At 54.8% G+C, this 26,027-nt stretch overlaps 1 protein-coding gene across 4 annotated transcripts; it reads right to left on the bottom strand.

Moving 5' to 3' along the window:
- Positions 1–650: 650 nt before the first annotated feature.
- FBLIM1 (filamin binding LIM protein 1) lies at positions 651–26,027 on the bottom strand. Of its 4 annotated transcripts, XM_043573841.1 has the most exons (9): positions 25,920–26,027; positions 24,238–24,395; positions 18,929–19,198; positions 12,662–12,831; positions 12,043–12,157; positions 9,592–9,761; positions 6,461–6,639; positions 5,561–5,678; positions 651–2,477 (listed from the first exon to the last, which is right to left on the bottom strand). In XM_043573841.1, exons 3-9 carry the CDS (start codon positions 19,176–19,178, stop codon positions 2,364–2,366), a joined length of 1,116 nt encoding a protein of 371 aa, XP_043429776.1. In that variant the 5' UTR covers positions 19,179–19,198; positions 24,238–24,395; positions 25,920–26,027; the 3' UTR covers positions 651–2,363. The 4 variants fall into 4 exon arrangements, with proteins under 4 accessions (XP_043429776.1, XP_043429775.1, XP_043429774.1 ...); XM_043573840.1 differs by lacking the exon at positions 25,920–26,027 and having other exon boundaries at positions 24,238–24,677; XM_043573839.1 differs by lacking the exons at positions 24,238–24,395; positions 25,920–26,027 and adding an exon at positions 23,804–23,913.

Here is a 26,027-nt window from a genome sequence, read left to right as displayed (position 1 = left end):
GTCTCCCCGCCCCCCCGCCCCCCAGGCCTCTGATTGACAGGCATCCACAGGACCCTCCAGGAACGCTAAGTGCTGCTGGCCAGCCCCGGGGGAGAACCCTCACCAGCCCAACACTTCTCTCTTTCTGGCACAGGGATCCTCTTTGATAGAGGCCAGCATTGTTCTCATTTTACAAATGGGGAAATCAAGGCTCGGGGCGGCTGGCTTGCCCACACCCCTCAGTAGCAGAGGCCAGGTCTGAGCACCCCCCAAGGCCAGAGCTCCTTCCCACCACGCACTCTTCTCTCTGGAGCTGTGCTCCCGACACAAGCCCAGTTGTTAGAGTGAGGACAGAGGATGAGCCAGCTCACAGGGACGGGGGTCCTGCTCTCGCGGAGACAGCACATTCCCCGGGCGAGCGCTGACTCTGCGGAATGATCTGGTGGCTCCGGAGGACCTCCCGCAGCAGAGGCTCCGCTCTGGGCACCCTGCAGCCAGCCTTGCTGGGCGCGAGGAGGGGCAGGATTTTCTCCATCTGCTGAGCCGAGCCCCAGTTTGGGGGCACCTGAACGATCATGCCCCACTGAGCAGATGCCCAACAGACATTTTTCCAGGTACGACCAAAGGCCAGCGTTTACCTGGGTGAGATCTTGGTAGGAACACAGACAGACTTCTACTAGGTATGCGTTTATTTTCACGTGTAACAGGAAAAAACATAACTAGCACATCACCATGTGACTGCGGGATATATTGCATAGCACAGGACTAAAGTTTGAAGTAAGTAAAATTAAAAAGTAGGTGTGAGTCAAAGGAAATCTTAAGGAAAAGAGGAGAGCCTCGGTTAGGACAAAAATTGTGGAGGTGGTATGGGAGGGCCCCGAGTGTGGGGCTCACTCCCCAAGCTTTGAGTAAGAAGCTGGGCTCTGCTCTGAGGCCCCTAAGGGGCTCTACAGAGAAACCCCGCTCCCCGCTCTCGTTCTTGGAGCCCAGGGCATCCGCAGAGGAGCGTGTGCTGCATCCAGATGACCCAGGGAGGCAAGTACTTTGTTTCATTTGTTCACGCCCTACAGAACGTCTTAGAAGTTACAAAGCAACAGGAGTGCCTGGGTGTCTCAGTCAGTTGGGTGTCCGACTTCGGCCCAGGTCATGATCTCACCGTCCGTGAGTTCGAGCCCCGCACAGGCTCTCTGCTGACAGCTCAGAGGCTGGAGCCTGCTTCGGATTCTGTGTCTCCTTCTCTCTCTGCCCCTCCCCCCACTAGCACTCTGTCTCTCTCTCTCTCTCTCAAAAATAAAATGAAAACACTCAAAAAAAAAAAAAAGTTACAAAGCAACAAAGTGATTTGATTTTCCTTAAAAGGGAAGGAGAATCTTCTAGGTACAGCCTTGAGGAAGCAGTGGTCATAAGGCAGCCTGCGTTGGAGGGTCCAAGTGGGACTTGGGGGCGGGGCATAAACAGGGGGGCTGGACAGACAACCTTGGCACTGTCCTTGGAGGAGTGTGTGCATGTGGGGGGGTTTGTGCGCACGGCCCCCGTCAAGGCTGTGGGAGGAAAACTCAGAGTTCCTGGTACCCTGTTCCCCAGCAGACTATTGGCACTTCATCAATGTCTGTTGAATCACTGTCGCACATGGGAGGAGCGCCAGAAGGCAGGGCAGAGGGGTTGCTGACGTCCTTGGACGTCAGCATACAGCACCCTCTCCTCCTGCCTCTGCTGTTCAGGTTCATGCCTGAGTCTGCTGCCCGCATCAGCGTGACACGTCCCCCCCCGGTGAGAAGTCCACGGTTGCCACCACTAGGTCACATTCTTGTACATTTATGAAACATTTCCTATTAAGATCCCCACCTCGCCCCAAATCCAAAGAATGTTTCTCATGATATAAATCTCAAAATTTTTAAAAAAGGGCTGTTAAAGGAGGACCCTGGAGTTCTACTCAAACAGCTCAGTCCTGCAAGCCAGAGCTGGTCTTACGCCCCCTACTGGACAGCTACAGGGTGTCATCTAAAGACTCACCCCAACTCACCCATGGAAATGGGGGTCAAGGCCAGTGCTCGAGAGGGGCACGACCCTAGGAGATGGGAAACCTGGACATGATGTTCAAGGTATGGAAGCCTTCCAGAGCCCAGAGGGCAGAAGGAGGAATGGGAAGTCTGAGGGGCACTGTCCAGCAGCCTTGGAGCTGGGAGGGGGGTGGGGCTGGGGTGGCTCAGCCCCTCACGTCCCGGACATGGTGGGCAGAGCTGCAGGCTGGCCCCTGTCATGGCTCAGAAGGAGAGTGTGCAAAAGTGGGTCAGAAAGGCAAACCGAGTCGGGAAAGGTCCTCCCCCCCGCCCCCAGTCCAGGGCTAGTGGGCAGCTCACGGCCCCAGGGCCCAGCGGGGGCCCTCAGCAGCACCCTGCAGCACTCCGCTCCACGTGGCATGGCTTGCAGAAGAGACGGTTGTTCAGCGGGTAGCAGCCTTGGTCTGTGGGCTCCACAGACAGGAGGGTCCTGCAGTCCTGTGGGAAACGAGGCACAAGTGGATGGACCCCAGCCTGAGCCCTGCAGCCCGGAGCCCGCACGGGGCGGGGACTCCCCCAGCATCTGTGGATGAATTTCACTGAACGAATGTACTCCCTAAGGGCCAGGGAAGCCTAGGGGCACATTCGATGCGGGCTTTCAGCCACACAGAGGTGTGAGTGATGAGGGCAGAGTCAGCTGAGGGGAGACCTGAGGACACTCGGAGAATCACGGACACTGAGGGATGATGGAAAGATCTAGAAGGGCCTTAATGAGCCCAGCAGCCCTTTGAGAACATAAGCTCTGTGAGGCCGTAACCCCGTTTACCGCTAGGTTCCATCTAGACCAGAGACTAGTATACCACACGCATACGATAAACATCTGCTGAAGGAGTAACTGAATCTAGTCCAGTCGCTTCATTTTATAGATGGGGAAACTGAGGGTCTGGGGAAGGACGGGCTTGCCCCAGACCAGAGAGCTGGTTCCAGAGCTGGGACAGGACAGGTTTCCAGGCTGAGTTCAGTGGTCTCTTTTTGCTCCCCTGTCTGCACGGCTTCAACACTGGTACAAACTTTAATATTTCTTATTTTTCAAATCACCAAAGGATTTTGGATCAAGGAGGATGGGGATTCGAGCCCAAACCTTGCCCACCTTACCATTCTGCCACAGCCCATACCTCATCGGGGCCTCACCTGTACACACACTGGAGAGGGACAATGGGAACAGTTGATGTCCAGGGGCCTGGCTCAGGGCACGGCTGGCATCCTCTGGAATCCGCATGGATCGATCAGACCAGAGGGGCTGGTCCCCAGAGAGACAGCTTGGGTCCTGTTGGGTCCTGGCTGCCATCTGGGCCCAGCACAGCCAAGGGAGAAGGGCGCCCTCATGTGTCTCTTCCCTGAAACTGCACCTCAAGTCCCACAGGGGACTGCAGGCCATTTAATGCCAAGGATCTGTGCTATTTCTAATGGCCACTTGTTTGGTATTCCGAGAGTACCAAGTGTCCAACCTAAGGTCCCCAAGGGCCATATGTGACCTCTCATGTATGTATGTATGTAATCTCTATACCCACCGTGGGGCTCGAACTCAAGACCCCGAGATCAATAGTCACATACTCCCCTGACTGAGCCAGCCAGGTGCCCCTGACCTCTCCTAATTTAGAATCAAGTGAGGAAACACCCCTACTGACTGAGTCACAGTCTGCGAGGGAGCTGAGGGGTGGTGGAAAGCTGGCTAGACCCGAGTCAGACGGACAAGGGTTGGAACCACTTTTCTCTGCCTCAGTTTATCATCCCTCACCTGAGATGGCACCTTGAAGCCCATTTCCCTCCCCTTCCCCTGAAATGTAAGTGCCAGAGTCTGAGCTGACTGCTAGCAGCAGGGGGATGACACTCATGGCCACCTTCGCCAAGCTGACCAAGGGCACGCAGGGAGGGCCTATTTGCTCACCGGCCAGGCTCAGGGAAAAGTGAATCACCACTGGGCCTTAATGAGGGCTAGGGTGGTGATAACAGCTCTTGAATGACATCATTGTTCTTTCAAGATGTGTTATCAGCTGGACCTTGAACCATAACCAATGCGCAACATAACATGGGCAATATGTCAACTCCTCTCCAAGCCCCCTTGTCACCAGCAGTGCAGACAGCCTCTTGGCTCCAAGCATGTGTATAAGTAAGTGCAAAATAAAATAAATGTTTGGAATTGCTCACGGGCTGATTAAGAGATCTCCTCTGAGACGCTCAGAGATTTCCTCTGGGACACCCCACGGATGGCACCCATGAAAGTAGCTACCTTTGTCCCCATCCCCAGAGACGCCAGATCCATCAGCAACATGGGGGTGACAGAGGAAGCGCCAGGGGAGGCCTCTGAGAGCCGCCCCAGCAGGACTGACTCCGTAATTGCAGAGTCCAGGGGCAAAGTGCAAAGCTGAGATTCTTGTTCAAAGAGGAAGCACTTCAAGTCGGTGACAGCAGAGCTCGGAAGCAAGCAGGGGACCCCACTGAGCGGGAGACCCTGTGCAACTCGGGGGGCATTTCTTGCTGGGGCTACAGCACCGCCTTGAAGCAGCCTCCCCATCTCAGCCTCACTCCACCCTGTAGCCTGAGGTCCAGACTCCTTAGCTTTGGCACAGGAGGCCCTTTTCTTTCCTCTGGCCTCATTGCTACCACACCCTTCGGCACATTCCACTACAGACAAACCTAAAACCTTCCCCTGCTCGGATTCTTCAGGCTTGCTTGTGCCACTGTGGGGTTTTACAGGCCTGCGCCTCTTTTCTGGACTCTCTCCCCCCGCTCTCTGAATGCCTGGCCAACTCCTGCTCATCCTGTAGGACTCTGGTGAAGCATCGCCTCCTCCACAAGATCGCCTTTGATTCCACCACCCTGGTTGGACTTGACCACCGCCTTCTTTGTCCCAAAGCTGATTTGTACATGCTCTTTCGCCTGGAGACGATGTCTGTGCCGTGCGTCTGCCCAGCATCCCTCCCTTCGCTAGGGTTGTAGCAACTCCTGTCTCCTATGGTTCTGCTTTGCTGGCCCCAGGGGTAGGCAATCGTAGCCCCGGCCAGTGATTGGTCCAGAATGGACATGTGACCCAGGCTGGGCCAATCAGAGCCCTTCTAGGGACTACACCGGTTCCCTTGATGAGGTTTCTAAGTTGGAAGATGTTAAAGCTGGATCATCGGTGGCCAGGCATGTATCCGCCTCCTCACAGAGGATGTTAGCCCACAGGAAGAGGAAACAAAGCAAACACACAAAATAGGCAGGACCGAGATGGAGAGTGAGCCTTGATTATCCGATCAATAACCTCACCATCAGCCTTCCCAGGAGATTCTCCTTGAGGAAAAGCAGGATGACCTTGGTTTTTATCGTCTCTCGGAGCTTTCATTATTAGACACTATTTGCAATTATCTCCATTCTTATTTGCCTTCGCTACTGAGCTGTGAGCATTTGAGAGCAGAGCCCCCACCCTGACTGGTCACCGTGTCCCAGTGCCCAGCGCAGGCCCGGCACCCCGCGGGCTCTCGGCAGGGCTCCGGGGCCGTGCGGAGAGCGCGTCCCCAACTCCTCATTGCCCGACTCACCTCGCACCTGTAGCAATTTTCATGGAAGTTCCTCCCCATGCACTCGATTTTGAAGGCATCCTTCCCGTCTCGAGGGATGATGGGGTTCTCACAGATGCTGCACACAGGGGCGAATTTCCTAGAGGGAAGGGAACCCACGCTCGAGGCGCTCAGCCCAGGACCGCAGAAATTAGCTGTGGGAGCCGGGGCGGCTCTAGTTGGCCTCCGGAGCTATTTCAGATGTGTTGCCATGTGACTGCACCTGGAGCCACAACCACAAACGCCTCTTTCTTCCTGGCAGGAGCGGATGGAGAGTCCTGTGTAATTAGACCCGGCTTCCCAGGGTATAATCAGCTCGAGCCAAGGAAGTGACTGGGGGAATGTTTGAATTTGAGAAAGCAGAGAAATCTGCTGTGTGTTCACTGGGGCTTAACCCCGTTTCATTTATCTTGTGTTGTGGGTCACTGTTTTTTTTTTTCCCCCTTCCTTTTCCCTTTCTTTTTAACAGGCACAGCTGCCCTTGTGCAGTGAGCAACTCCAGGACAGGGGCTGAGCCTCAGGCAGAGCGTGTTCTAAGGCGAGCTACTGGGGTCTGGGGGGTTTGAATCGTAGCTTCACACTTATCAGCTGGGAGAATTGTCGGCTGCCTGCCTCAGTTTCCACATTGTAAAACGGAACCCTTCAGAGTACCTGCCTGCCTATTAATCCCCAGGCTTGGGGATAAAAGGGCCTAATCCACGCAGAGCGGCTGGCCCGGCGCAGGTACCCAGAGCATCAGCTGCAAGCAGGTGTGTGGGACAGGCCACCTGGTTTCTGGGAGCCCAGAGACCGCAGGAAAGCTCTGCTCCGGCCCCGAGAGCTCAGGCTCGGCGGCTCTGCTCTGGCGGGGCCCCACCCGGTGCTCGGAGTCCCCTCCCGTACCTATAGAAGTCGTCCAGGCAGTACACTTCATTCTGGTTGTCCAGGGCAAAGCTCTCGTCGCCAATGCACCGGGCACAGGTTACACAGGTGAAGCAGGTGGGGTGGAAGGCCTGGCCCAGGGCCCTGATGATGTGTTCCCGGACCACCTCGCCACACTTGCCACACTTCTCCAGAGTGTCCTGGGACAGAGGGACACCGCCTCAGAGCCATCCCATGGGTGTGCCCACTCTGAGCCAGAAGGGGTTTCTGGCTGGCTACCCACAGGGGCCCAGAAGGGCAGGGGTACAGGAGATGGGCTCAGCCTGAAACCATCACCCCCAAACCTCTACCGCTGCTTAAAATGAGTCGAGCTTGGCAAGGTATCCTTGGCCCACAGTGAGGAATCCTGCCAAGAAGCTATTACCGCATTTTTTGTTACTAAGACATGCTTAGGGCCCGTGTCCACTAGGGCCCATGGGAGAAATCTCTCTTAAACCTCAGAGTCAGGAAGAGGAACTCCTGGAAGAGCTGATATGCTATTGACCTTGTAGACAATAAACCTTGAAACTCTTAACCTTCTCCATCAGGCCACTTGAAAGCTCAGAGTCAGATTCCATGCTCACCTGGAGGAATTCCACCTTTAGGAATGACTATAGGGGTCTTTTATTCATGTATTTGGGGTACTAACTTTCCCTCTGGTCTCATCTCACTTTCTACTTTGATTTTCCTCTCTTCAATATATATATATGTGTGTATATATATATACACACACACATATATATGTATAATATATATAATATTATATATATCATATGTAATATCATATATATTTATATATTATATATTTATATATTGTATCTATGTTATATATTTATATATTATATATAGAAGATATTTATATTTATAATATATATTTATTAAATTAACTATGATTTAAATTTTAAATTAAATAAATTTAAATAAATCTAATATAAATAAATATATAAAAATATAAATAGATAATATATAAATATAACATACTTATATTTATAATATATATTTATCAAATTAAATATTAATATAAATTAAAATACAAATATATTCATATTTATAATACATAAACATATAACATATAAATATATAAATAATATATAAAATGTATAATATATACATACATTTTGATTTAATGTTTATTTTTGAGAGAGAGAGAGAGACAGCTCATGAGTGTGAGTGGGGAGGGGTAGAGAGAGGGAGACAGAGGATCAAAGAAGGCTCGGGCTTGAACTCATGAACTGTGAGATCGTGACCTGAGAGCTGAAGTCGGACACTTAACCGACTGAGCCACCCAGGTGCCCACGATTTATTTTTAAAGTTTACTTATTTATTTTGAGAGAAAGAGAGAGAGAGCATGAGTAGGGGAGGGCAGAGAGAGAAAGGGAGAGAGAGAATCCCAAGTAGGCTGCGGAGCCTGGCCCTGGGCTGAATCCCACGAACGGTGAGATCATGACTTGAGCCTAAATCAAGAGTCAGATGCTTAAAGGACTGAGCCACCCAGGTGCCCCTCTGATTTCTTTATCTATCTTTTACATTTTATTGTGGTAAGAACACTTAATGTGAGGTCTACCCTCTTAACAAATGTTTGTGTACAACATCACTATAGGTATGGGTATTTGTGCATTCTTACAAGCTGCCTCAAATCCCTTCTGGAATGAGGATTAAGGGGGTGGGGAAGGGAGGGAGGGAAGGAGGGAAGGAGGGAGAGAGAGAGAGACAGAGAGAGAGAGAGAGAGAGAGGTTACTGAGCAAAGATCCTCCAGCCTGTCCACCTTCTCACCTCTCTTCTAGGCAGGTCTCTTCTGTTCCTGGCTGTGCTCCTGTGTTTATTTAACCTGAGCTCATCTGGACAGATAGGTATGTTTGCCTGAGCTGCCTATAATCTGCTCGTATTTGGTGGGGACAGCACTGTCCCCTCTCCGTGTCCTGGGGGCCTCCCTCCCCTCCCTAGAACACTGCCCGAGTCTTCCTCCTGCCGCTTCCAGCTGTCCTCCACTGTCACGGTGATGGGGGTCAGAGGGATGGGGTGGGGATGGCCTGACTCCTTGCTGCTCCCACCGTGCGCCTTGCTGGCTGTGGTAAGACGGAGACTGGCCGAGACTATCATCAGATCATTCGGGTTTTCCTAGATTATTCCAGCTCCAAATAGTCTACCTCCTTGAACCAGTAGTTTTCAAACTGCGACGTGTACCAGAATCACCGGAGAGACTGTTAAAAGTGCAGATCGCCAGGTGCTACCCACCGGCAAGAACAAGGTGAGGCCCGCACACACCCAGGGGACGTGTCTGTGAGTGGTCTTTATGCCACACACCAGCGAGTTAGCAACTCTAACCTCGTGGCATCCAAACCGGCTCTCCCAGACCGCATTTGGTACCCAGAGGTGACACAGATTCCCATCAGGCTGTGCACTGGAGCCTGTGGCTTCAGGTGAGATAGAAGACCACGGACAGGCTCCAGAACCAGATGGGTCTGGGGGAGCATCCCGGCTCCACCGCCTTCTGGACGGTGACCTTGTGTGGCAGGCTGGGTCAATGCCCCCAAGACATACAGGTCCTAATCCCTGGCACCTGTGTCTACTTTCAGGGGCAAAGGAGATGGCAGATGTGATTGAGTTCATGGTCCTGACATGGGGGGATTACCCCGGGTGGGCCCTAAATGCCATCCCAAGGGTCCCTGTAAGGGGGGCGCAGAGGGAGATGTGATGTCGAAGAAGGAACCAGGACGCTGAAGCAAGATGCCACCCTGCTGGCTCTGAAGGCGGGCAAAGAAATCAGAGTCTGCAAGGGATGCTGAAGAGCGGGAAGAGGTAAGGAAACAGATTCTCCCCTAGAGCCTCTGGACTTGCCTTTGGACTTCCGACCTCCAGAACCGTAAGAGAACAAACAAGTGTCGTTTGAAGCCATCAAACAATGGTTGCGGTAATTTGTTAGAGCGGCCACAGGAAACTAATACACCTTGGCTGAGCTCCTTCCTCTCTCTGAGCCTCAGCTTCCTCGTCTGGGAAGTGGGTCAGTGGTGCCTGCCTCCCAGGATGATTGCGGGGAATGAAATAATGGGACGCCTTCCAAGTGCCCAGCACAGCGCCTGGTACCTGGAGGCCTAGCCGCAGGGGGGGTTACCTGGTAGCAGGATTCACAGAGGGGCCGCCCGTCCTTCTGGTAGAAGCTCTGCCCGGCCAACTGGCGGCGACAGGTGCGGCACGTAAAGCACCGGGCGTGGTATTGCCTCTTCATGGCTTCCACGGCCAGCTCTCGGGGGGACACGGTCTTGTGGCAGAAGGCACAGACGTCTGCGGTAGAGACACAGCTTGTAAGCCCCCCGGTCCCGGAGTACTGCACCCAGGTGCCCCCCGGAACAAGGCCCTGGGGGTCGTGAGTGTGGCCTCATTTCAGGAGGAGCAGTAAGAAGGAATGTGACCAGCCTCTGAACGCCTAAATCAGGGCCGCCTGGCTGGCTCCATCGGTGGAGCTCGCAACTCTTGATCTTGGGGTCGTGGGTCTGAGCCCCACACTGGGTGTAGAGATGACTTAAAAATAAAATCTTAAAGGGGCACCTGGGTGGCTCAGTCGGTGAAGCGTCTGACTTCGGCTCAGGTCATGATCTCAGGGTTCATGAGTTTGAGCCCCGCATCAGACTCTGTGCTGACAGCTCAGAGCCTGGAGCCTGCTTCGGATTCTGGGTCTCCCTCTCGCACTGCCCCTCCCCTGCTTGCGCTCTGTCTCTCTCTCTCTCAAAAATAAATAAACATCAAAAAAAAAAAAAAGAAAGAAAGAAAGCAAGCAAGCAAGCCTAAATCAAAGAACACAGCATCAAGGGGCGCATGGATGGCTCAGTCAGTTAAGTGTCTGGCTCTTGATTTCCGCTCAGGCCATGATCTCGCGGTTTGTGAGTTCGAGCCCTGCAAAAGGCTCTGCACTGACAGCATGAAGCCTGCTTGGGATTCTCTCCCTCTCTCCCCCTGCCCATCCTCCTCCTCTCTCTCTCTCTCTAAAAATAAGTAAACATTAAAAAAAGAGGAACACTGTCAGGACAAATGGGTTGCCATCTGCAAAAATTTAAAGGAGGGTCCACCGTGATACATTTATACCCAGACAATTCCAAACGTATCAGAGATCTAAGTGTGAAAAATGAAACCACAGGACTAGAAGAAACCAGAGAATTTATTTCATAACCTCGGGGTAAAGAAGGCTTTTGGTGCATGGTAAGCACTTAATAGCTGCTAATTAAATGGGTAACACACGGGGCCAAGGAGGCTGCGGGCAGTCACGCCCTCACCGGGTAGCAGATGGGGAGGACCGCGGAGGACAATCTCGCAAAAAGATCAAAGTTACGAATGCACCTACCCTTTGCCCACAGCATCTCCTCTCCCAGAAATTCTCTCACAAACCTACACACAGGCAAAATGACCTACGTGCAGGGCAATTCGTCTCAGCCTTATTTGTCACAGCAAGAAACCACCTAAGTGCCCATCCGCAGGCGACTGGTCGAATGCATACGGCAGGGCCCTGGGGAAGAATACTATGCACCTGTGAAAAAGGACCCACTTTCTGTTCTGATGTGGAACGAGCTCTAAGATGCTGGAAGGAAAGGAAGCCAAGAGCAGAGCAGCCCAGAGTTTGCTGCTATTTGTGGAAAAATGGGCAGGGTTGGAGGGGGGGCCACGTACTTGTCTTTGCTTGCGTATGCATAACCTATCTCGGGGAGGATATGCGACACATTGACGACAGAGGCTGTCGATCTGGCAGGAAACTGGGTGACACAGGGATGGGGGCAAAGGGGAGGCTTTTCACGGCGCGCCTTTTCCCGCTTCTTGTTTTGTCTGCGTGGGAACATCGTGTGTTCAAAACACCAAACGGTGGAAAAATTCAAGCCATTCTGCTATCACAGCACATTTTGCAGAGCAATATTTATTTATTTGCTTATTTATTTTTAAATGTTTATTTTTGAGAGAGAGCGAGCGAGCAGGTGCGGGGGAGGGGCAGAGAGACAAGGGGACAGGGGATCTGAAGCGGGCTCCACGCGGCCGGCAGAGAGCCCGACGTGGGGCTCAAACCCACAAACCGTGAGACCGTGACCTGAGCCGAAGTCAGACACTCAGTCGACTGCACCACCCAGCTGCCCCTATTTATTTATTTATCTATTTTAAAGTTTATTTTTTTATTGTGAGAGAGAGAGAGAGAGGAAGAGTGAGTGAGCAGAGGAGCAGCAGAGAGAGAGGGAGAGAGAGTCCCAAGCAGGCTCCGCACTGTCAGCGCGGAGCCCGACGGCAGGCCTTGAACTCAGGAACCGTGAGATCGTGACCCGAGCCAAAACCAAGAGTCAGACGCTTAACCGACTGAACCACTCAGGTGCCCCTTGCTGATCAATATTTAAATGGATTTCAGTTATAAAGGAAAAAGGTTAAGGCAGTAAAAATAAAATCGATGTACAGTTCTAAGGCCCACCACTGAACCGTGAGTGGAGACAGATGCTGTGGCCGCTGCTTTCTTCCTTTCCCACCTGGAAGCTCATGCTTGTGCAGTGAGGGCCCCCGGGGACCACCCAGAAGCCTTCCACGCCTGAGCCTGTACCTGTGGATGCCTCTCTCTCGTGGAAGCCAACAGGCTCTTCTGGGGGAGGCGGCAGCTCTTCCGAGGGCCTGGGGGGACTGGGCCGAGGCTGGAGTGGAGGCCTCTCTTCCAGGGACTGTGGGGACATGGAAGGGAGGGCAGGAGAGGTGACATCCAGTGGGGACCGCACACGGGCCTCTCAGCTCTGCTCCTCCTCTGGTGGCACTGGGCACAATTAGCCCCACCGCTCAGAGGAGGGAACCAAGGCACAGAGAAGCAAGCGACCTAACGTCACTCAGGAGGAAGGTACCACCGGGGCCCAAAACTACTTCCTTCTGAGGAATCGCCTGGAATCGTTTATCCTTGGCCTGGAATCCCTCCCATTTCTACAACGGCCTCTGTTAAGGGCAGAGGATTAAAAATATCTTCTCAGAGCTGAAAGGGGTACTCGAGCGGAAAGAGGGTGGGGAACCCCTTCTCCAGGGACCTTGAAAAACATGACCAATTTTAGCAGCTTGAAAGCTTCGAAGAGGGACGGCCCTCAAGCAGGAGCAACCTCCAGGCTTAAGTCCCTGAAAGGCGCAGACTAGCCCTCGCCCTCCCTCGGCCCCCGGGGCTCTGTCTGGGGGGCCGGCAGTACCTGTGGTGGGGGTGGGGGTGGGGGCAGGTGCAGCTGCTCTAAGTCCGAAACGAGGGAGGTCCCCGTCGGGGCAGGGGGCTCCTCATCAGGGGACGGCGGCGGAGGTGGGAGGAGGTCCAGGTCCGGGAGCGCGTCCTCGCCATCCAGGGTAGGAGGAGGGGGAGAACACCCTGCAACCAAAAGGGGAGAGAGGCTTGGAGGGAGTCTCTCTCTGCAGGTGGGCAGAAGAGGTGTCCGCTTTCCCAGAAGGCCATGCAGCGTGAGGGGCTAAGAGCTCAGGTCCAGGGTCACCGAGACCTGGGTTCTGCCTCTGGCTCTGCCACTGACTTGCTGTGGGTCCTTAGGCAAGAGACTCAATCTCTCTGGATCTGTTTGCTTAGTTGAAAAATGGCTATCAATCTTTGCGGGCTGTTGTGAGGGTTAAGTGAGGGGGCAGGTAAAATGGTGCAGGCCCCCAAAACAGCACCTGTCAGAACCCTCCAGAACAAGGGTGCCAGGGTGGCTCCGTCGGTTAAGCGTCCGACTTCAGCTCAGCTCGTGAGCTCACAGTTTGTGGGTTCAGGCCCCGTGTCGGGCTCTGTGTTGACAGCTCGGAGCCTGGAGCCTGCTTTGGATTCTGTGTCTCCCTCTCTCTCTGCCCCTTTCCCACTCGCTCTCTCTCTCTCAAAAGTAAATAAAAACATTTTAAAAATGTGTAAAAAATTGGCATCCCTTATTCCTTTTTGCTTTTTTTCCATGTGGATACAGAATATTATTTTAATTTATTTTTTAATATTGTTAATGTCTACTAATTTTTAGAGAGAGAAAGAGAGAGAGTGCAAGACGGGGAGGGTCAGAGACAGAGAGGGAGACACAGAATCCGAAGCAGGCTCCAGGCTCCGAGCTGTCAGCACAGAGCGCGACACGAGGCTCGAACTCACGAGCCACGAGATCACGATCTGAGCCTAAGGCAGATGCTCAACCGACTGAGCCACCCAGGTGCTCCGTAGAACATTTCAAAATAGGAGGCCTGCATTGGTAACCTGCTTTGTATTTTCATTGGCCAGTGCTGACACAGACCTTTTTTGGATCTTGATTCAAAAGATAAATCATCTCATGAATTCTCATTTTGTGGATAAGGAAGAGTGAACTATTCTACTGAACATGCAAGAAATATATGCAAGATACAACACAAATACACGGTATACGGTATACAAGAAAAGACAGCAAACCTTTCATTCTGTTATAGCCCAACACTTGAAAGGTATTTTTATGGCATGTCAGGGAAAATTAAGAATGGAGAGAGTATTAGATAATGGCCATCTTTGGACATGCACCCTGAAGAATGCGGTGCTGAAATGACCCAGTAACTGGGGTTTCCTTTAAATTACTTCACAAAAGTTATCAACACTAGCCAAATTATGGAAGGAGTCCAAATATCCATCGACGGATGAACGGAGAAAGAAGATGTGGTATGTATACACACACACACACGCACGCACGCACGCACGCACGCACACAATGGAATATTACTTGGGGATGAAAAAGAATGAAATCTTGCCATTTGCAACAACGTGGATGGAACTAGAATGTGTCATGCTAAACGATAAAAGTGAGTCAGAGAAAGACAAATACCATATGATTTCACTCATGCGGCATTTAAGAAACTCAATAGATGAACATAGGGGAAGGGAAGGAAAAATAAGATAAAAACATAGAGGGAGGCAAATCATAAGAGACCCTTCCTTTTTCCTAAAGTTTTTTAATGTGTATTTACTTTTGAGAGAGAGCACAAGTGGGGGAGGTGCAGAGAGAGGGGGGGACAGAGGATCCGAAGCGAGCTCTGTGCTGACATCAGCGAGGCCGATGTGGGGCTTGAACTCACAAACTACAAGATCGTGACCTGAGCTTAAGTCAGATGCTCAACCGACTGAGTCACCCAGGTGCTCCAAACCATGGGAGACAAATACAGAGAACAAACTGAGGGTTGCTGGAGGGGAGGTGGGTGGTGGGGGGGAATGGGCTAAATGGGGGATGGGCATTAAGGGGGGGACTTACTGGGATGAGCACTGGGTGCTGTAAGTGATGAATCACTAAATTCTACTCCTGAAACCATTGTTACGCTATATGTTAACTAACTTGGATTGAAATAACATTTAGAAAAATAATAAAAAAAATAAATCACAAAAGAAAAGTAAAAAAGAACACAGAAATGGAATAGACGATACAAATGTGGCAAAATCTAGGGGCGCCTGGGTGGCGCAGTCGGTTAAGCGTCCGACTTCAGCCAGGTCACGATCTTGCGGTCCGGGAGTTCGAGCCCCGCGTCGGGCTCTGGGCTGATGGCTCAGAGCCTGGAGCCTGTTTCCGATTCTGTGTCTCCCTCTCTCTCTGCCCCTCCGCCGTTCATGCTCTGTCTCTCTCTGTCCCAAAAATAAATAAAAAAACGTAGAAAAAAAATTTTTTTTAAAAAACAAACGTGGCAAAATCTTATCAACTGGTGATACTGGATCCAGGATAAGCAGGATTCCTCTAGCTGCTCTATTCTGTGTATGTTCGAAAATTTCATTAAAAAAAAAAAAAAAAAAAGAACCCAATAGCAAACGCTAGTACATACCCAAGAAAAGCACCCGGCATGAAGTCATGTTCAAGGTTAGCACAGCTTAACGCCTGCAGGGAAGGCTGAGGTCCGCGCGGTGGGGGGCGGGGGGGGGCCTGGATCCCAGGGCTCTGCACAGGGAGGAGGAGGAGGGCTGGCTCTGCTCTGTCCAGGAATGCTCACTATACTGTGGGGGTGACCGCCACCCCTCCAGGCTGTCCTGTCGAGGCACTGCCCAGCTTCCCTGGAGGAGGCGACTGGGGGTCAGGCCCTGAAAATCCTCTGTTGGCTGCCATGTGCAGGGACAGCACTATTCTTAGTGCCCCAGGGAGAGAGCCCCTATGTCTGGGGCACAAGGCAGGCCAGGCCTCACAAGGTCAGACTCCCTTCACACCCATGGAAAGCAGACGGAAAGTGCCTGAGGCCCTGCTCCCTAAAGACCTGGGCTCTGTCCCATTCCCTGCTGATTCACGGGGGCACCTCTCTGGGCTTCAGGTTTCTTGTCCATTCGAGAAAGATAATGAGCCCCTTCTGCTTTCTCCCAAGGACTGAGGGACTGTACAGATGGGAAGATTATTCTAGACCTGTGAGTAAGCCACAGAATCATCTGGGGGCTTGCTCAAAGGCAGATGGTGAGCCCCACCCCCAGAGCTTCTGACTCAGCAGGCTTGGGGGGAAGTGCCTGATAATTTACATTTTTAAAAAGTTCCCAGGTGAAGCTGCTGGTTCAAAGGCCACACTTCATTTTTTGTCTAAGTTTATTTATTTTGGGAGAAACAGAGACAGCACAAGTGGCAGAGGGGTAGAGAGAGAGGGAGAGACAGAACCCCAAGCAGGCTCCGTGCTCTCAGCACAGAGCCAGACACGGGGTTCAAACTCACAAACCGTGGGATCCTGACCTGAGCCGAAACCAAGAGTCAGATGTTTAACTGACTGAGCCTCCCAGGCGCCCCACAAAGGCCACACTTTGAAAACTAGTCTTTCAAAGGCACCTGGGGGGCTCCGTCGGTTAAGTGTCTGACTCTTGATTTCGGCTCAGGTCGTGATCTCATGGTTCGTGAGTTCGAGCCCCTCATCTGGCTCTGTGCTTACAGTGCAGAGTCTGCTTGGGATTCTCTCTCTCTCTCTCTGTTCCTCCCTAGCTCTCTCTATCTCTCAAAATAAATAAATTAAGAAAGAAAGAAAGAAAGAGAGAAAGAAAGAAAGAAAACCAGTCTTCTACTCCCCAAGCTTCTCCTGCTTACTGCCTTTGGGCTAGAACAACAGTTCTCAAGTGTGGTCCCCCCACGGAAGCATCAGCATTACCTGGATATGTGTAAGAAATGCAAATTCTCTGGCCCCACCGCAGACCTGCTGAATCAGAAACACCGGGGGTGGGGCCTAGCCGGCTCTGTTTGAACAAGCCCCTCATGGAGCTGAGGCTGCTCCAGTGTGAGAGCCTTGCTCCAGATGAGCTCAAGTGAGTCAGGAACCGGATCACGGAGAGGCAGAGGCACGCTCAGGCCTCTCCCGGGACCTGCCTTCTGTCCCCAGCCAGGATAGGAATTCAAGACAGAGAGGGGCTTGAGGCCACCAGGCGGGTGTGCGGAGGACCCCGGGCGATTCTGTTCGAGTGGCCACGAGCAGGAAGAGGAGAAGCAGCTTTTTAAAGAGAAGCCGAGGGGCGCCTGGGTGGCGCAGTCGGTTAAGCATCCGACTTCAGCCAGGTCACAATCTCACGGTCCGTGAGTTCGAGCCCCGCGTCGGGCTCTGGGCTGATGGCTCGGAGCCTGGAGCCTGTTTCCGATTCTGTGTCTCCCTCTCTCTCTGCCCCTCCCCCGTTCATGCTCTGTCTCTCTCTGTCCCAAAAATAAAGAAACGTTGGGAAAAAATAAATAAATAAATAAATAAATAAATAAAATAAAGAGAAGCCGAGAAAAACTGACTTCTGACTGTGAGCTGGTGCATCCGTGTAAGTGCACGCGAACATCTAGAGGGGAGTGGGGACCACTGCCAGGATGAAAGGGCCAAAGAGACGTGTGTGGGTTGCCCAGGGGACAAGTACCGGATGGGGCGTCAGGGGACAGCCTGCAGCAGAGGTGGCTCCCGCTTTGTGTTGTGTGCTCAGACCAGACTCATGACCAAGCTGCTCACCTAGAACCTGTCTCACTCAAGTGAGGCCGAACCCCAAGATTCCCCGCGCTCTGCCCGTTTGCCAGTTTGGCAAGCAAAACGGCCAAAACGGCCGCTGCTAGGCACCCCTCCCAGGCTCTGGTTTTGTTGCCACAAAATCCACCCATCCCAGGATCCGATGGCCCATGAAAACGTCCCGGAAACGTTGGCGTCTGGGCATCTAAACTACGTTTCCTGGGCTCCCTCTCCTATGCAGAAGGGACGTAAGTTTCTTCAACTGGATCACCTGTCCTGATGTGTGAATTCCGGTCATCGTGCTCCTGGTTCTACATGGAAGCACCTGGAAGAGGCTGTGTTCTTGTGATGTGTGGTTAGGAAGGAAAGATCGGTTCACAAGGTTGGGTCGTATGAAGAGGCGTGTTGCACGAACGTCCGTGCATTCCCACACGTGTATACGCGTGGCCCTTTCTCCTGCCCCTTTCTGGCCACCTGGAATTGGCAGTTGTACTGGTCTTTAGGTGGTTTGTGTGGTGATGGACGCACAGGGCTGCCCTAGCCTTGCTCGGGGACAGCAGGTCCCAGGGGGGCCTCCGGAGGGTTGTCCTTGATGTCTCTTTGCGTCCCGATTCCACCTGGTGTCCCATTAGTCAAGACATCCCCCTGCCCCAGGCCCCTGGATTGTCCTTCTTCCTTGTTTCTACCCAACCAACAGCTGAGACTCCACGGAGCGGCAGGGAGAGAGGACCGGAAGGCTCTCTGTCACCACGGCGGCAGAGCCAGGCACAAGGTAAAGAAAAGCCATTTATGACGCAGATCCGTTCTGTGATGGGTGTGTCAGATACACGACCAAATTTCCACTTTCCAGAGCAGGGAACCAAGCGAAGAAACAGCTTGTGTAAGACCACACAGCACGTGAGTGGCAGAGCCCGCCAGAGAATAAAACCCCCTCTGAGGTCCTCCGACACGCCTGATGCATTCCTGCCGCAGGGCCTTTGCACTTGCTGTTCCGCGGGCCAGCTCTATCCTGTCATTCAGGTCTCATCAGAGCTGAAATGTCACCTCCTTGGAGAAGCCATCCTGACTACCCCATAAAAAGTTGTACTCCGCACCTCTTCACCATGTTTTATTTCTGTACAGCGCTTGTGTCTCCCCAACATCATATAATTTTGTCATCCGTTTCCCCCGCTAAGATTTAAGTTTCCTGTAGGCTGAAAGCCTTGTCTTCCTTTACTTGTCCCCAGTGCCTGGCCCAGAAAAGTAACAGCAGGTAACACATTTAACACTTTCTACGTGGCAGGCGGTGGCCTCAACGTATGTTTTACTTCTTCCATTCCTCACAACAACCCTCTGAGGAAGGTACTATCATTACGCCCACTTTATAGATTAGGAAACTGAGGAACAGAGAAGAGCCAGGATCCAAACCTAGGCAGGTGGGTTTGCGTCTGCCTGGCACATAGTAGGTGCTTGATGAATGAATGAATGAACGAATGAATGAATAACGTCAGAGTCGGCCCCTTCCTCCCCACCTCAGTGCTGCCTCTGAGCCAACCTTCTGCCCAGCCCCCTCACCCTCTTACCTCCATTGGAGAGCTGAGATGGTACAGCTGGCCCTGGGGCTGCGGCCTTGGCAGGTGGAGTCCAAAGGCTGGGCCTCCCTGCCGAGCCAGCCCCGGGTGCCTTGGTGGGAGCAGGGGGCTCCCGGGAGCGGCCAGGCCGGGCCTCGCAAGCTGCCCGCCTCACTTCCTCGGCCACAGCCTCATCCCGACGCGGGGGTGCCAGCGTGATGAAGACAGACGAGGCGACCCTCTTCTCAGGCTTCGAGGCCATCGTCTCCGCTCCTGGTGGTGCTGGGGACAGAGCGGGGCACAGGCTTGGGCAGGGCTTAGGGCACAGGGATGTGCTCCACCTAGACAGACAGACATCCCCAGGGCATCGAGCCTCCCTTCTCCTGACAAGACAGGAGCAGCTGCTCTACTGTGCCAGCGGCCCAGGCCAGCCCCACCGGAGACAAAGGGCCTGGGGACGTCCTTTGGGGGAGGGTGGGCGTCCACCAGGTGACTTGGCCGCAGGGATGGGACCCAACGGTCCTGACCGCCCCTCCCCCGCCAACCTACACACCTGGGGGAGCAAAGGGCAGCCCTGCCCTGCTCACCTCACAAATGATTAATTCTCCTCAAGTGCGAGGCTCCTGCCGGCCCTCTGGCTCCCCACCCCTGGTGCTGGTCCCAGCCCAGGGCCCGGCCTGCCACTGGGCCACACCCCAGTTACCTCCCTCCCCTGGGACCCAATTCTCCTGGGAGGGAGGAAGTTCCGGGGGTCCAGGCCAGCTCTGCTGGGGGAGGGAGACAGCGTCAACTGTCAGAGCACAGGGGCGGGTTCCAGGAGGCAGAAGGGGACAGGAAAAGAATCAGAGCTGCCGTTGATCAAGACCTACCCTGGCCGCACTGCCCTAAGCACTTTCTGCCCCCTCACTTCTAAATCCTCCCAGCTGTTGGGGGAGAGGCACTATGACTATCCTGACAGATGAGGAGACAAAGGTTCAGAGAGGTAAAGTCACTTGTTCGGGGTCACACAGCAGCGGAGCTGGGATTTGGACGCAGGGCCCAGGCTCTTGGCCACTCGGCCCTGCCACCCTCTCCCAGCCCAGCCCACAAGCCCGCATCCTTCTCTGTCAACCTCTGTATCCAATCAAGTCTTGATTGTATCGTCAGACTCTCTCACTCTGTCCCATCTCCAAAACCAGGCCCTGGTTCAGGCAGGGGTGGGAGCCCCAGTGGTCTCCATTCCTGCCTCCTGCCCTGATCTTCCTAGAGCATAAGTCTGTCTCCCTGTTACTCAAAAGCCTGCCATGGCTCCTACTAGCAAATTCCTCTGGCTTCAACTTCTTTTTTGACCACCCTGGACCATTCGCCTTTTCTCGACTTTCTCTCTTACCTGCCTTGGCGTGTTTCCACCCCCTGGTTTTCCTCCCCTGCCCCTACCCCAGGGTGAACGTCAGTTTTTTCAGCTCAGACATCACCTCTCCACGAAACCTCCCCTGATTCCTGACCCTCTCCCTGGGGCAGCTGTCTGCTTCTGCAGGGTGATGACAGCCCATCACAGGACATACTGGCTCACGGGCACCATGTCTGCTCCTACTCCCCAAGTGACTGCATGTGACTTCAGCTATGCCCGCAATCTTTGTGACCCAAGTCCAGAGTGGGCATCAGAGCATGAATCTGGGAGCAGAGCGGCATTCCTGATGTCAAGGGCCCCATTTTCCGTCTCCCAGGTTGTGCCTGCAAACAGTAACCTCCAGGGCCAAGGCTGAGGGGGGCCATGCGGGTGGGGGGAAGGCAAGTGACCACATTCCGCCAGGAGGACTCCTCACTGGGCTCCCAGGGATGAAAAGCGCCCCTTCTTTCTAACTCACTCTGTGGCTGAGCCACTCTGACATGGCCTCAAAGCCATGGAGAGAGCCATGGAGAGGAGAGTTAACAGAGACCCAGAGAGTGAATCTCAAGAAGTGGGGCTGAGGGCCCCGAGGGACCCTAATGACAGACTTGGAGCCCGAGTGGCCACTCACAGGGCCCCCTCTGTATCTCAAAGCCACTGGCCACCTGGGTCTCTCTTGGTGACTGACGGAATGACAGCAGCAAACACAATACACGCCCCTCAGTTCCTCTTAAATTGGTTTACACGTTTGGTTAAAACATATAGCTCAGTCTGATTAATAAAAATATCCGTTCTGAATAAGGAACCCAACATAGGAAGAGAGCTTTAAAAGTTCTTCAAAAGTACCTTCCTTTGGGGGCCCCTGGGTGGCTCAGTCGATTAAGCATATGACTCTTGGTTTTGGCTCAGGTCATGATCTCACGGTCCCGTGAGTCTGAGCCCCACGTCAGGCTCTGCACTGACAGTGTGGAGCCTGCTTGGCATTCTCTCTCCCCCTCATTTTCTCAAAATAAATACATAAATTTAAAAAACAAATGAAGAAAAGTACTGTCCTTTTGTTTCTTGTTCTGGAAGTGATGTCTGGAAGTGTATAGACTTATGTGAGCTGATATAAAACCATATGGTTTTGGGGCGCCTGGGTGGCTCAGTCGGTTGAGCGTCCGACTTCGGCTCAGGTCATGATCTCGCGGTCCGTGAGTTCGAGCCCCGCATCGGGCTCTGTGCTGACAGCTCAGAGCCTGGAGTCTGCTTCGGATTCTGTGTCTCCCTCTCTCTCTGACCCTCCCCCGTTCATGCTCTGTCTCTCTCAGTCTCAAAAATAAATAAACGTTAAAAAAATTAAAAAAAAAAAACCATATGGTTTTATCCTTTGCCTTTACACTTTGTTACGAGTTTAAGAGTCCATTTTTGTAAGCGGTTTTCAGAGATTTACATCCAAGAAACAACAACAATGGCACTTGTTGTGTGCCAGGCACCGCGGTACAAGCTTTCTGAGTCTCAAAACGCACCTGAGTCGCAAAACAGCCCGTTACGCCCCCACTTTACAGGTAGTGCCATGTGAGGCCCCGAGAGGTTAAGTGATTTTTCTAGGCCGTCTCGGCAGATGCAGAATTCTAAATGAGCACCACTTGACCCGAGTCCCAGGGTGTCCTTGGACCTGAGATGCCACACTTTTCCTTCCCTGGATGGTACGGGGGCCTCCAAATCCTCAGCCTGTTCTCACCCCAGCGTGGCCCAGTCCAGATCTATTATCCTGTGGTCAGTCATTCTGGGCTCATCCCCAGACAGAATGCTGTGGATGCCCCCTCCGCCTCCCTCCCACCCTGCTCTGACCCCCACTCCGCCCCAGCCCCCTCCTCTGGGAAGTCAGATCTGTGGGTTTCTCGGAAAACATTCAAGGCAAACGTCCTAGTTGTGAGGCCAGATGTTCACAGCTGGGCAGCTCTACCCCCCCACCCCCACCCCTCCCTGCGGTTCCGGGCAGGGACTTCTTTGGGGCCCCGGGGGAAGGGGTCGAGCTGGGATTTTCAAAAGCCTGTCAGTCAGGCCCAGGGCTGCTAGGAGAGGGAGCCTAGGCCTCCCTCTGGTCCCACTGCCCCCAGGTCACCGCAGAGCGGGGGGTGGGGGGGGGCATGTGTGAGAAAGCTCCCTGTGGGGCTACTGGCCAGCAGCACCCAGGGGACCCTCCTCCCCCATCCTTCCTCCCGCAGAGGGCGAATCTGAGATCCAGTTGGGTAAGCGGAGAAAGTGGGAACAAAGGGAAAGAAAGTCATTTCCTGTCAAGAGGAAGGAAGGAGGCTGAGATCCAGCCAGCCAGCCACCCAGCCCGGCTTTAGGCTGCAGCCCAGGGCAGGGGACAGGCTGCCTGAGCTGGAGAGCCTCCCGGTAGTGCCCTCCTCCTTCCCTTCCTTCCTACTCCTTCAAACCCCCTCCGAAAAACTCTGGAACCACCTGTAAGCTTTGTTCTTTAATACTTTGACCAAGCAATCTATGCTTGGTTCAGAATTAGATTTCCGGGGGGGGGGGGGGGGGTGGCAATGAGACGGTGCCCACCCCCACCGCTGAGGACCCCGCAGCCTTGGGTAGAGGCTCCCCTTCCCCCTCTCCTACCTCAGGGAAGCCAAGGAAGCACACGGAGCTGGATTCACACCGGGCCCCACCTCTTTCCTGCTGGGTGACCCTGAGCAGGTCACTGACCCTCTCTGGGCCTCAGTTTTTTCACCAAGTGAGAATTAAAAAGGTCTGTCCTGAAAGGTGGTTGGCAGACAGGGCACAAGGAGAGAAGGTGCGGGAGATCTCGGTACTAGGTAGGTGCCAAGAGCCAGCTGGTTATCCAAGCTCCTGATGAGGAGAAGCCCCCAGCCGCTGGGCTGGCTTGGGGGGCCTGGGAGGACCCGACTTGGCCTCCGTCGTTAAGAGCAGGAATCTGGGCGCTGCCCAGGCTCTTCCCGGGGTCCTCGGGGATGGGCCGGAGGGGGATCCACGCCAAGACGCCCCCACGGCACACCCCTTCCCAGCCCACCCCCACCCCCCCAGGGATTTGAGGCCCAGAGAGGGGCGGCCCTGGGGCCCCTCCTCTCCCCTCGCCTGACCCGGGCTGGGTAAAGGGGCCCGGAGCTCCCCCGAGCTCCGGAAACCCGGCGCCCTCCCGCAGGCGGCCAAGCTGGGCGACCGGCCGGGTCACGGTGGGGCGCCGCCGGGGACTTTAATTCGATCCATGTGCGGGACGCTGTCCTCTTTGTGCGGGAGCTTCCGCCCTGCCCACCTCTTCCCCTGGCGCCCCTGCTCCCGGGCAGGGACACCGGTCCTCCCCCGGCTCCGGGGACAGCGACTGGGGGCTGAGACGGGAGGCGGCCCCCCGGCACCCCCCCTCCGGAGCGCCGGGGCTGGGGTCCCGACCCCGGGGGGGGGGGAACGGGGGGCGGGGGGGAGGGCTCCGGCCACGGGCGGCCCGCGCTGTCACCTGTGTGCGGCCGGGGCAGGGACGCAAGGACAGGATCCCCCCTCGCCCCGCTTACCTGCGTCGCCCGCGCCCCCAGCGGCTCCGGTCCGACGCCCGAGCGAGCAGAGCCGGGAGCGGCGCGGCGCCTCCCGCCCCCTCCGCCCTCCCCGCCCCCTCGGCTCCCTCCGCCCCGCCGCCCCGGCCGCCTTACCATAAAAGGTGAAGCTCAGGGGGAGGGGGCCCGGGGTTCCCGCCGGCGGAAGCGGCCCCTACCTGCCCCCCCACCTGCCCGGCCTCGCCCCGCGCCGCCCCCGCCGCCCGCCCTTTGTTCCCTCGACCCCTCCTCCCGGCTCCAGGGCCCAGTCCCGGGGTGGGAGGCCTCCCCCCGCTGCCCACTCCCCTCCCTTTGCGCGCCCTCCGGGGTCCTTGCCCCCTCCCCCTTCCCTAGGTCACCTGGGTTGGCGGCCCCACCTGCCCGGTCGGGTGGAAGGGGGGTGGGGGGGGACTTACGTCGGAGTTTGGCCTCAGATCTCCTAGGGTCCTAAGAGTCAGGTGGACCTGGGTTCCAAGGCCATTCACTAACCGAGTGACCCTGGGCAGTCACTCCGCCTCCTGGAGCCTCTTGTCTCTTGTCTGTAAAATGGGAGTGATGGCTGCCTGGGGTCAGCCTGAGGATAAAAGAGGATAATGACGGTGAGAAGCACCGGGGTAGCCAGTGGTCAGTATATACTGGGCTTGGGGCTTTTTTAGGGGGTGAGCCTGGGTGGGTGTCTCAGATGTCCAGGGCAACAGGTCATCTCAGTTTGCTGTCATCACTGCTTGTGGGGATCTGTAAGCCCTTGGGTCCCAGTGTCCCCAGCCCCCCCCCCCCCCCCCCCCCCTGGGGCAGAGGCCCCTTCAGGAAGCCGGCTAGGCAGGGCCCAGCCAGCAATCAGGTCACCCGGTTTGCCACTCCGGTTCCAGTCTCTGACTCTCTCCCACCTCCTGCACTCCCCCCACCCCCTCCTCCAAGCCAAAGTAGATAGAATTTGGAGAGGGGAGGTGTAAACAGAGCCTGGGCCCTGGGACAGGAGATAGAGCCTGGATGGGCCGCCTGGGTCCCTGGAGGCCTCGGGGAACATTGCTGGGCAAAGGAATCTGGGTCTGATTCAGAGGCAGATTGTTCTTTTGATTAAAGCCACAGCAGCTGAGGCCAGAGGAGTGCTGGACCCAGCGGCATCTGGGGGAAGAGGCCAGGCAGCGTCTGGCTTTCCCCTGTGGCCCAAGTTACAGTCGCGCTGGCCAGGATGGCTCTGGTGTTGCTCCCGAGGGAGGGGCTCAAGCGCAGGGGGGTCGTGAGGGGGTACTTGGATCCCTCACCTCTCCTCCTCTTCCTCCTCCCAGCCTCTCTAAGTCCCTCACCCACTTTTGTCATCCTCTTTTATGGACCGTCTCAGCCACGTTGCAATAACAACATCGTAGGAGCTACTGACGTCGACATCTGCAGGCGCCCCACCTACAGACCTTTCCACTGAATCTCCAGGACGGCCCCGTGCGGCAGGGCTGGTTCTTTCCGCTTCACAGTTGAGGAAACTGAGGCTCCGAGACGTGCGAGGCCACACGAGGGGCGAGTGGCAGAGCTGGGTTCAAATCCGAACCAGCCAGTGCCCCTGGGTGCACACACGGCTGTGCTGGGCCTGTGGCCCCTGTGCACCTGCGGCCCTCACAGATGCAGAAGTGGAGGCTTGAGGGCGGAGGGGACTTAGACTCCAGGCTGCCTGGGGCCTGGGTCGGGCTCATTCCCCCCCCCCCGCCCCCTCCCTGCAGCACTTCTTGGAGCAGTCTTCCCCAGGAGGAAGAAGGGGGCTGCTGACTGCCAGAGATGGGAAGGACCTTACAGAGGAAGGTGCGATCCAGGGGTTTGCAGATAGTTTGGGCCCTAGAACCCCCTTTTCCAGCGTTTTGTGACCCAGAAGCTTATTTAAAACAGATAAAAATGGGGCCACCGTCCCTCATTTTCATATCCCCTGAGCCACCTCACTGCGCCCCCTGCACGGGACAATGAGGCACCGAAGGGTTGAGCTGGGGCCTCGTTCAAAGTCACACCAACTCCATCTGGGGCCCAGACCTCTGCACATCTGCTCTGGGTTAAGACTGGCTGGGGAAGGGGGAAGGTCGAAGGGACATGTGGAGGTCCAGCTGCCACCACCTACCTGCTGTCCAGCACCCCCGGCCACCCGTGCCACCTCCGTCTCTGCTCCCGCGTGGAGAGGAGTGTCCTGGTTAAGGCTGTCCCACACCAGCCCGGATGGTGTCAGTGT

Source organism: Prionailurus bengalensis, chromosome C1, assembly GCF_016509475.1.
Source record: "Prionailurus bengalensis isolate Pbe53 chromosome C1, Fcat_Pben_1.1_paternal_pri, whole genome shotgun sequence".
Taxonomy (NCBI): domain Eukaryota; kingdom Metazoa; phylum Chordata; class Mammalia; order Carnivora; family Felidae; genus Prionailurus; species Prionailurus bengalensis.
Note: the sequence above shows the minus strand (reverse complement) of the source record. Positions and strands in the feature narration are given on the sequence as shown.